Below are 10,978 nucleotides of genomic sequence, written 5' to 3' on the forward strand. Positions count from 1 at the left end.
GATTAACGTAGCGAGGGGCTTTCCAGCCAGCGGTGGGGGCTGCTGGAGGGAAATGCTGCAGTCTGTGTCTTGCGCGTTAAATTCCCCAAACCCAGAAACTTTGTTTGGTGTTCTTGGGCCAGAGGCATCTCAAATTAGACAACAAATTGTAAGTTTGCAGGGCACATAAATTAACGTCCTGCCGTTGCTGGAGGCTGCTGTCAAGAGCATGAGTGATGCATACGTGCGTGTTTGTTTTTCAATCTCAGAATGAAGTTACGCTACTGAGGAACGAAGTTGCTCAGCTTAAACAGCTCCTGCTGGCTCACAAGGACTGCCCTGTCACTGCACTACAGAAGAAAACACAGGGCTATCTCGGTGAGTGATGACTTTTGCTGGTCCTTACTACCCTTTAAGTAGGTCTAAGCAGATGAAACCTGCGTAAGATGTGAAGGAAAGGAGTCTTCATCTTAGTCTCTGCTCCATCACCCTCCAGCGACTGCACCTGGCAGGACAGGACAGACCTTGGTCCTGTGTCTTCTGCTTGATACGGCCTCCACCGCGAGGAGGATCACCCAGGCTGGACCTGCAAATTGGCACTGCAAATTGGCACTTTAACCTGGTTTATAAGATCTTGCAAGCAGGCAGCGAGGGCAACCACGGTGCGAAGGCGCCGAGGGAAGGAGGTAGTGCATCTCCCTCCGCGTCTCTGTAGTGTGGAATATTTGACGGAGATCCGTATCTCCGCTCCTCCCTGGAGTGCGGGCCAGCGTCTCTCCACCCGCTCCCAGGCAGCGTGCCAAGCACTTGAGACTCTCTTTGAAGTTAAAAACTATTGCTGCTCTGAAAGCGAAGCCAGAGTCAGAAAAGGCCAGACTCTATAAATGACATCATGGGGCTCTATATCTCATTCTCTGCAATTCACATCAAATTGGCTCGGGTTTGGAACTAAGGCGGCCTCCTTTTTATCTTCTTTTCTTTCTTTCATATTTTTTTTTTAATGCTGCCTATTTCATTATAATCAACCTGGGAGCTAAACATTATGTCTGGATTCTTATGTCATCTCTGCAGTAACAATTCCACGCTGTGGTATTTGTGCAAAGACTTTGGGAGGATGCTGGAGTCCCCTAGCGTTGCCTAGCTTAACGGGACGAGAGGCAGGGATGTAAATGGAGATAAGAAAAGGGAAGGGGAGAAAACAAGAGCCAAGAAAGCAGGCGCTGTCCTTCCTGATTGCCTCCCGCTTCCCATCTCCTGGGTCTCTCCTGGGTCTCTGAAATGCTCTTTGCCTGTGCAGTGAGGCACAAATACGTGCTGCGCGGGGCCTGGCACAGCCGGTTTATTTTCGCTCGTTACAGTGACTCAGAGCTTGAGTAATGTGGTCATGAAAACCCTCGCTGTCCCCCAGCCCTTGCAGACAGGTGTTCGCTCTGTGTATATTGCAGAGAGGCGACATGATTTTTCCTGTTAACTTCCAAAGTTTACAGTTCCTATTATTATTCCTCACAGTCTGTCTAGTCCAATAATAGGAATTCATCACACATCTGAATAATAAAAATGAAATTCACACCTCCCTCCCCATGCCCCCCCCCCCCTCCCCGGCTGCCTTTTTTTATTATTGAGATTTGTGACTAAGCAGGTCCTTAAACAAAAATGCCAGATTCCCTCGATGGAATTACAGCTGCCTCATGTACAGTTGGGTTGTTTTATTTGTAATACCTTGTAAATCTCCTTTTTGGGATGCCAAACTATTATATTGCTCTGCTCGACCTTCTCTCTCACCGCCAAGTCAGTTTTCAAATCTGCTGTGCTAGCCGCGTCTTGCAATATGCTGGCGAAGGCCAAGCCAAGGTTTCACAGGGGAAGGTAAAACCCGTTGGGGAAAGGGGTACAATATTCCAGCACCTGGTAGAAAACTGAGCCCTAAAATACGTTTGCCGGTGCCCAGTGAGGTTGTAAACCTCTTCTCTGATTGTTTGGGGTTGTTGGTTTTTTTCCCCCGGGTGTCAGGGGGTTTACCCTCTTGACGGGGAAGAAGTATCCCAGCTCATGCCATTATTTTGCTCTTTTAAAGGAAGGTGACCGCATCTTACCCGTAATTCATCTAGCCAAGTGCACAGGAGGGAATTTCCTCCTGACATCTGTAGATAATGAGTGTATACCCCCAAAGAGAGAGGTCTGATTGCTCTCGCCTTGGCATTTGATAGGTCACAAATTATCCTCTGCGTTAGAAGCTCTGCCTGGGCGCAGTGGGCTGTTTGCGGGAGAGAATCCAAAGTTTTGGAAACCAATCTGCGGCGCTCGGAAAAGAGCACGGAAGAAGGTCTCTGCCTTTGTTTTCCTCCCCATCCCTTCAATCATATTGCTTCAAGTTACCAAAAGAAATCGAGCAAGCAAACAGTCCGTAATGGGCTCTAATTGATTTTAATGTTCTAGAGAACGGTAAAGAGCAAACCAGGTAATTTATATAAAAAAAAGGCAAAAAAACCCCTGCCTTTGCAGAAGGGTTTCTGTCGCACGCTTTCCTGTGTGCTCACCCAACAGATGGTAAGGGCTCTGAAGGAACCGTTCAGTCTCTGGGATAAATGGCCTTGAACCAAGTACCACGCCAGGAAACAACAGGCAGGAAAGTTCATTTGTTATAATGAGGAAACAGATTTATTACGGTAAAGGTTATGCCGGGTCTGCCATCCTTGGTGTGAAGCCTGCGCTTTATGCCTTCCTGGCGTGAATTGTCTAAGATTCGGTGGTGTTTCTCCAAGGGACGGAGCCAAGCCGGACCCGGTGGGTCATTATGTCCCAACTCTAATCACTTTTATTTCCAGTCCCCACTTGGTTTTGCCAAACAGCTGCTTGAGGAGATTTGGGGGGGGGACGGGGGGGGACGGCAGCAGCTTGGTGGGTGGAGCTGTGATTCCCGTAGGGATCAGCCTCTCCGCTCCAGGCTGCTTTGGCTGGAAAGGTGAGTGTTAAGTAAATACCTGACTAATTTCTGCACACCCTCCGAGGCAGAAGCAGTCTCCCGTCCCGTCGCCCCGCTGCTAACACCGGTAGCAACATGCGCGGCCTCTCTCTAACCTTCTTTTCTTCTTTTTTTCCATCCCCTTCTCCTTCTCTGGTCAAGCAGAAAGCCCAAAGGAGAGCTCTGAGCCCACCGGCTCCCCTGCTCCCGTCATCCAGCACAGCTCCGTGACGGCCTCCCCCAACGGGCTCAGCGTCCGCTCGGCAGCAGAAGCGGTTGCCACTTCGGTGCTCACCCAGATGGCGAGCCAAAGGACAGAACTGAGCATGCCGATACCGTCACACGTCATCATGGCTCCACAGTCGCAGTCTGCTGGCAGATGATGTCACAGCCTGTGCGTGTGACACGGAGCTAACCGCGAACTCGCAGCCGGAGAGACTGACCGTAACCAAGTCCCTGACGAGTGGGGGCCGATAAGGATTTTTATTTCTTTTTTTTTTTTCCTTTTTTTTTTTTTTTTTCCAAGTGAGTTAAGGGCAGCTATGGCGCTTCTTACACTGCGTAGCCTGTACAGATCCTGGCCCCCAACCGCTGCCCTGCCGTCGCCCGTCCCCGCAGGACGGCCGCGGATTGAGCGCGTTTCTCGACCCTTCAGTTGACCATCCGTCAACTGGCGGAGTCCTCCAAACACACAGAGCTTCACTTCGAAAAGCACCTTGAAAGGTTCACTTTCAGGTATCAGTTACATTAACACTAAACCTCCGTGCTTGGTGGATCCCCTTGGCGCTTTCACTCTTCCGAGTCCCCGTCCCCCCCGCCGCCGCCTCCTCCGCTCTCAGCAAAGGAAAACGTAGCTCTTGGGAGGCTGCGACATTTAGTCGTGCCGTCAATGTATTTTATTTTTAACAGCATGCTGCTTCCAGGCATCTGCTCCCCCCTCTGCTCTAGCTACCTGAAACATTGCACCTTCGCACAAGAAGCCTCCTTGAGCTCTGAGGTTAAAGGGATCGAGGTTAGTCTCGTCACACGCTAACTCCCAAGGTGCCAGCGACGGATTTTTGGACACGATGGGAGTGTAATCGCTGTAAATCGGTTTGTGCCCAGCGGTTGGGAGAGGGGGACGCGGGGCCGGGGACACGCACGCGCCTGCGTGCGTGCGCGTGCGCACACGTGTTCCTGGTCACTTGTGCCGCACCGGGAGTTGCAGACGTTCACGTGCTGCTCTCGTCACGGGACGCTGTGGTCGCTGGAGAAAAGGTACCGTCTGTTCTAGCAGCGGAGGGGCTGCTCTCAGTCTTCCTTACAGTAAATTGGTGCTGATCTGCGTCGGCTGGGACCGGCGCAAAGGCGCCCTGGGAGGTACCTGAAAGGATGAGCCGGCCCAGCGGGTGATAATAATGTGAGTCCCAGAATTCGTCATCTGCTCCCAACTCCACCGTACACCTTAGCAAACAAATCCCTCCATTTCCAAGGATCATCTCCTTTACACGTAACCTCGATGACCTTAATAATGGTGGCCTTAAATCATGAATGAGTTGCCTGTTCCAAGGGGAGGGAGCACGAAGTAGTGTTTCTATTTGCCCGGCCTTTTACCTCTTCTTCGTGATTATCTTCCGCTCTCGGTGATGGAGCATCCGTTGCTTCCCAGCCAGAGCAAACGAAGGATTCACAGAGCTTCCAGTTTCACAGGGCAGGTTAAAAACCCAGCCTCCATGTTGAAAGACGCTTGGAATCGGGTCCGCGTTCTTGCCGGGCGGGCGTAGCGTGCGTGTGTGTCTGCGCGTGCTTCCCGAGGCTTGCCGCTGGCCCTGGGCAAGCGACTGGAGGCGATAGTTTGGAAATGGGAAGGGGTGCGGTGTGCGTTCGGGCTCTCGGAAGGAACCTCGTCAAAGTCCGCGGAGCTGCATCAGCCCTTGGTCTTCCTCTCCTTCTCGGGAGGTCCCTCCTCACCTGAGCTCTCGCCCACCTCAGGTTGCACTCGCCACTTTTGAGCCAAGTTTGTTTGTCAAAGTGATTTCGTTTGGCTTATCCAGACTTGGAAGGTTTCCAGGGACAGCAAAACCCAAAGCAAAGTCTGAGCAAGGAACCGGATCCCATTACGGACGGGGAAGTTCAGCCGTTTGTTTTTTCTATTGATGGGATCTGCCTTCTTCCCCTCCCCTCTTTTTCAGGTTTTCCTCGACTTCTCGGCAGCGTCGACCACGGCATTTCTTGGGTTTGGTTTGTCTTGACGGGGTGCTGCTCTCAACGTTCCCCTGGTTTCTCTCGTTCATCTCGAGAGTCCTCTTGGGCGTGATCAGGGTGGCTTCTGGCCTCGGCAGTTTGCACTTCTGGTTCAGATCCTGCGTAGCCCCCCCCCTCCCCTCCCCGGGACCCGCCTTTTGTTTCTGTAAAGCTGTTTCTGCAGAGTCTGTGTGTAGACGGATGGTTCGGCCCTTGCTGTCCCGACACGGTGTGTGTTTCTGCAGCGGGAGCGAGCTGTGAGAAGCGGACGCGGGGCGGGGGGGGGGGGGGGGCGGCATGTCTTAAAGCCGCGCGACCTGGACAAATAAAGGGTTTCAGCCAGGTGAGGCACAGTGGGGGATCAGGACCTTTTTGGGGGGCCAGGATCTAAGGCGGAGGGTTTGCAGGAGGTACAAGATCCAGCCTGGCTCTGCTTCCTCTCTTGGAGCTGCTGCTGGATGCAGGTTGTAGAGCTGCGCCAGGGAACGGCAGAAAACCCCGCGCTCCTTCGCGTGGTCCAAAAAGGTGTTAAAATGACCCATCTTTGCGGCAAAGGGATTTGCTCTGGTCTTCAAATCTGCCCGGTTTGCTTCAGGGGGCTTTGAAACAAGCGTCTCTCTTCCTTTCTTTGTCCGGGAATAGCAGGAATGACAAAAATGTGTTGTAAACATATTTGCTTCGTCGCCCGGCAGCCGTTGGGTCCCTGTCCCTCGGTGCGTTGCGCTCGGAGCCAGGAGCTGGGACAGCGTGTGGGGAGCGAGCGGTCGCGTGTCCGGCGGCGCCAGCAGCAGCTCACCAGCTCCTCCTAGGCTCACCGAGCGTTCGGCTCTGCGGGAAAAAAACAACAAACCCTGTCTGTCGAGGAAAAGCGTTCGTTGAAAGAGGAGGAAAGGAGGAATTGAGCTCTGGGCTGATCCCACCGCTGGTTCCTTGTTTACTTTGTGGCGTCAGGGTCTGGGGGACGAGGCAGAGGCGAGGAGCAGCCGGTGGCTTTGCTGGCAGGGTTGGGAGGAGGGAGCGAAGGGTGACAGTGGAGAGGCGGCAGATCCGGGACGGAGACACACGGCAGCGTTGGCATCGAATGCAGCGGTTTCCCCCACCCCTTGTTTTTACCCTTAGGGCCTAAAAGTGACCCAATTTTGTGTGGTCGGAGAGCCGAGATCGCCCAGCCTGCCTGCGACTTGCCTGCGTCCCACAAAAGGGCTTTCCCTGCCCTGACCCCTCCGACCCTTGAAACCTCGTCGCACCGTCAGGCATCGCCAGGTAGCTCGGACCTTGCCGGTGACGACGGGGGGGGATGCGGAGGGCGGCTTTTCTCCCCGTCCCTCCGCGCTCCTGATGCCGTCGCTGCTGCCCCGCTCCAGCATCTCCCCGTCTCGGCTCCCCTCTGCCTGCGAGCGCTTAGTGCCTTGAAAAATCTGCAAACCCACGAAAACGCGGTTGTAAAGCTTCAAACCTGGGCAGCAATAATGGGGGGAACGAGGGTTTGACCGTACCTGAACATTTTAGGTTTTTTTATAATCGGCGGGGTTGGCCCCTTTCCCGCGTCCCCTTCGGGTGTGTTTTACCCCAACAGCGTTCGATACCTGCACCGCTGCTGCGAAAGCAGGTCCCGGAGCAGGTTTTAGATCTCCGTTTCTCTTGCTGACGGCGTCCCCCCCGCCTTGCGAGGGAGGGAGACGGGCGGTGCGAAGCAGGAATCCTCCCAACCCCGGGGCAGGCTGAGCCCGCCATGAGGAAGGCAGCCAAAAACCCCAGCGTGACCCTTAGCTAACACATCCCCGCCCCCCCCCGCCGGCCTCAGGCAACGGGGGGATTCTCCGGTCCCATCCCGGTGCGATGGATGGATGGATGTCCCGAGCCATAAATGTCACTTTGGGGCACGTGGGTGAGGTTCATCCCGTGTTGGTGCCCGGCAGAGACGATGCCGAGTCGGTCTTAAACCTCAGGAGGAGCTGAAGGTCACAACGCCGGGGTGGCTGCCGCTTTTCCAGCGGGAGGGACGGGTTTGGTTTTTGAGAGGTGACTCTTCCCAGCCTCTCCGGAGCGGAGGGGTACGTAGAACGTGTTTTTCCACCAGCGCTTTTTCCAGCACCTCCGCGCCGATGAAGCGACCGCGCGTGGATACATCGGGCTGCCCAGGTAATTTAAAAGCCGGGGTCGGTGCGGTCTCCTCTCCTGGAGCCGAGCTGCCCGCGCCGCTCCCGGGGAGCCTTTGGGCTCCGAGGCGTGGAAATCCCCGCTGAGCATTTCAAACGGCTCCGAAGAGCCGAACGGCCGCTGGGTTTCTGCCCCACATCATCTCCTCCTTCCTCATCCCCCTCCTCGGAGGCGGTTTCTCCCCTAGGCCAGCGTGGCAGTAGCTGTGGAGGACGTGCTTTGGCTTTGGCGGTAGCTGGGGGGGGGCTGGTTTTGGTTGGGAAGACGGACTTTCTGGCAGGTCGGTGGTGCGGGGTTCCCCCCCCCCCCAGACCCCGTGAGGACGGGCGAGGGTGGAGGTGGCTTTTTCTTCTCCTCCTTCCCGTGCTGGTTCAACTCTTGCTCGAAGACTTTGCGGACGTCTTTGGGTGGGACAAAAAAAAAAACCCCAAAAACCAAACCCAAACCAACCCTGATTTCTGCTCTGGGATCGTTTCTCCTGCTTTTCAGAGGCTCCCGGGGGCCGGCAGCCGCCCGGCCGGCTCCGCTCGGCAGCTCGCCGGGCACCTGCACTTTCCTCTGCCAGCCCTCGGGCCTCGGCCGCGATGCCTTAACCGAAACCCCGGTTAGTGCCGGTGTCAGTCCTGTGGCTTCCCATGCGTCTCCCCCCCCCCCCCCCTCCAACCCCCCCATCTCTGCGGTAGCGGTGGTTGGATGACCTGGGATCTCCTTCCCTCCTCCGTGGCCAAATTGGTGGCGGGGGGGATATTCGGGCTCCTCGCGGGAGGGTGGAAAAACCCTACAGGGTTTAAAGGTCGCGTTTAGGTTGGGATGGAGTCGGGGAGAGCCCCAACGGTGGCATCGGCCGTTGGGAGTCGGGGTTTTTATCGATCCGCCTTCGCTGTAACGTCGAATAGAAACAAATGGCTGAAAAACACGTCCCGGGGCCGCCGTTCCCCCGCCCCGGGGCAATGCTGAACCCCCGGAGGGCTCGTGATAGAGGGGAGCTCTCCCTCCTCTCCCTCCAGCGGCGATGAAGATCTCCTCGCTGGCCTCCAACTCCCTTGGGATTGGGGGGCCTGGGGGGGGGGGGGGGATTCGCTGCCACCTTTTCCCCCCCCCAACCTGGCTCCTTGGTTCTGGATTTCGATGGCTCAGCCGGGAAATTTGTCATTTTTGGACTTGCGGACCCATTTCTGTTTGGTTTCACCCCCCCACACACCCCCCCCAGTTTCGTGCACGTGCGGGCTCTGGCAACGGTGACGCTCTCCGGCCCCGAAACGAGCCCAGGAGGTGACAGAGGGACCCGGCGGTCCCCGGGGACACGGGACACTGTGTGTCCCGTCCCCCCACTGTCCCCCCAGCTGCTTTGTACGGCGAGCTTTGACGATCAATAATGGAAGAAGCCAAGAAAAAGGACCCCCCCCCTCCCTCCCCCCCCGAAAAGCGTAACCACGAGGGTGTAGTATCTATAAAAAAAAATACATATCTATGAGTATATACAGACCTATATCGACATATATCAACTTCCTGAACGGATGCGCAGCTCCTTACGCAACGAAATGGTTTTTCTAGCTGTAACCCCCTTCCCGCGGCCCCCCCCCGGGCCCCGAGGGACACCCCACCCCCCCCTTCCCCATGGGCTCCTGTGAGCGGGTCCTCACAGCCCCCCCGCCGGGGCCCGGGGACACGGGGGGGGGACGCGGGGGAGGGGGGGACGGGGGGGAGGGGGGGCCACACAAGTCCCAGCCCCCCCTCCCCCCCACCTCGGCCGCGTCGTACCAAACATGTAATGTGCCTTTTATTTATGCTGCAAATATAACATTAAAATATTACCCAGGAGACGGTGGCTGCCGCCCTCTGCTTCGCGGGGGGTCCCGGAGCTGGCTCGGCTGGGGACAACCCCCGTGTCACCTGTTCTGGGGACATCCCCTTCCCCCCCCCCCCCCTTGGCTGTCACCTGCCTGGGGGACACGGTGTGGTTGTCACTGGGCAGGGGGGTGACAGTGCCGGCAGTGACAACCCTCAGCCATCACCTGGGTGACACCGCCAGCGCGGGGCTGTCGCCCACCTTGGGGACACAGCGGGTGAGCCTGCTTGGGGGGGGGGGGGGGGGACACGGGGACGCCGCAGTGGCCCGGGATACCCTCGGGCTGAGCGTTTGGGGCGATTTCAGTTGATTTTGGGTCGGAGGGAGGGGGGTGAAAGCCGGGGCGGGGGGGGGGGGGCGCGGTCCCGGGGAGCGGCGGAGCCGGGGCCGCCCCGTCGGGGCTGCAGGAGCGCGGCGGGGCCACGGGGTGGCGGCAACGAGCCGCGGCGGAGCCGCCGCGGGGGGGGGGTGGGGGGGGGGGGGGGTGGGGGGCCGGGGTCCCGGGGGGGAGGGGGGGCGGTGCAGGGGAGGGGTCTCTGGCTCAGGGGGGTCCTGGTCCGGGAAGGGGGGGGGGGGGGGGGGGGTGGTGGGGGGGGGTGTCCGATGCGGGGCAGGGGTCCTGGTTTCGGGGTGTCCCCGTCCGGGGGGGGGGGGGGGGTGTCCCGGGGACGGGCGGGTCTCGCTCCGACGGTGCGGGCAGCCCCGGTGGTGTCGGTTGAGGGTCCGGGGCGGGGCGGGGGGGGGGTGGGGTGCGGAGCCGCCCCCGTCCGTCCGTCCGTCCCCGGGGGCGGCTGTCGCGGCTGGTAAATGGGTTTCATTAGCGGGGCCCGGCGGCGGCGGCGGGGCCAGGATTGATCCCCGCAATCTCCCGCTCCCCCGGGACCCCCCCCGGCGGCCCGGCCCGGCTATAAGAGGCGGCGGGCGGCGGCGGGCGGCGGGGGGCGATGGCGGTGCGGCTGGCGCTGCTGCTGCTGCTGTTGCTGCTGGCGGGGCCCCTGCCCGCCGCCCGCTGCTGCCCCGGGGCCCCCGACCCCGGCCCCGGCCCGGCCCCGGTGAGCCCCGGCCCGCGCCGCGCCGTCGGGGCGGGGTGGCGGGGGAGGGGGGGGGGGGAAGCGGGACGCGCCCGGGGAACGGGCTTTTCGGTTTTGCGGCGTGGGGGAGGTGGGGGGGCGCCCCCCGGGCCCGGGGCTGCCGTGACACCCCCCCCCGTCCGACCCCTCCACAGGCCGCCGCCGCCCCCCCGGGGCCGCCCCCCGCCGCCCTGGGCGCGCTGCTCCGCTCCCTCCGGCGCCCCGGCCGCAGCCCGGGCTCCCTCCTCCAGCCGCGGAGGTGAGCGGGACCGGGGGGGGGGGGTCTGGGGGCACCGGGGGGGAGGTGGGGGTGGGTGTCCGGGGCGCTGCGGGGCCGTCGGGGCCGGGGAGGGACCCGGGTGTTTGGGGACACCGAAGGGACCCAGGGGTGGGGAAGGACCCGGGTGGTTTGGGGGCAGCTGGAAGGGACAAGTGGGTGGCCTGGCCGGTGCGTGGATGGGGGGGGGTGTCCCGGCCGGGGTCTGTCCGTGTACGTCCCGTGTATGTCTGTCCCATCCATCCATCCGTATGTCTGTCCGTCCCTGCCCGTCCCGCTGTCCCCAGTCCCGCTGTCCCCATCTGTCCACGGCACCGAGTCTGTCCCTTTCCGTCTGTCTGTCCCCATCGCGCCTGTCCCTGTCCCTTTGTCCCATCCTCTTCCATCCATCTGTGCCTGTGCATCCTTCTCTATCCACCCCCATCCAGCCATCCCTGTCTGTCTGTCCGTCCCCATCC

The 10,978-nt window shown here is 59.4% G+C and overlaps 1 protein-coding gene across 2 annotated transcripts in view; it reads left to right on the plus strand.

Moving 5' to 3' along the window:
* The window catches only part of LOC143171396 (cyclic AMP-dependent transcription factor ATF-7), a 67,129-nt gene extending 61,682 nt beyond the window's left edge, over window positions 1-5,447 (plus strand). For both annotated transcript variants that reach the window (XM_076360337.1, XM_076360338.1), the window contains exons 11-12: window positions 249-357; window positions 3,107-5,447. In XM_076360337.1, coding sequence (XP_076216452.1) covers window positions 249-357; window positions 3,107-3,324 — 327 coding nt within the window. In that variant the 3' untranslated portion in view covers window positions 3,325-5,447. The remainder of the gene's footprint in view (window positions 1-248; window positions 358-3,106) is intronic.
* The last annotated feature ends 5,531 nt before the right edge of the window (window positions 5,448-10,978 follow it).

This window comes from Aptenodytes patagonicus, chromosome 27 (assembly GCF_965638725.1).
Source record: "Aptenodytes patagonicus chromosome 27, bAptPat1.pri.cur, whole genome shotgun sequence".
Taxonomy (NCBI): domain Eukaryota; kingdom Metazoa; phylum Chordata; class Aves; order Sphenisciformes; family Spheniscidae; genus Aptenodytes; species Aptenodytes patagonicus.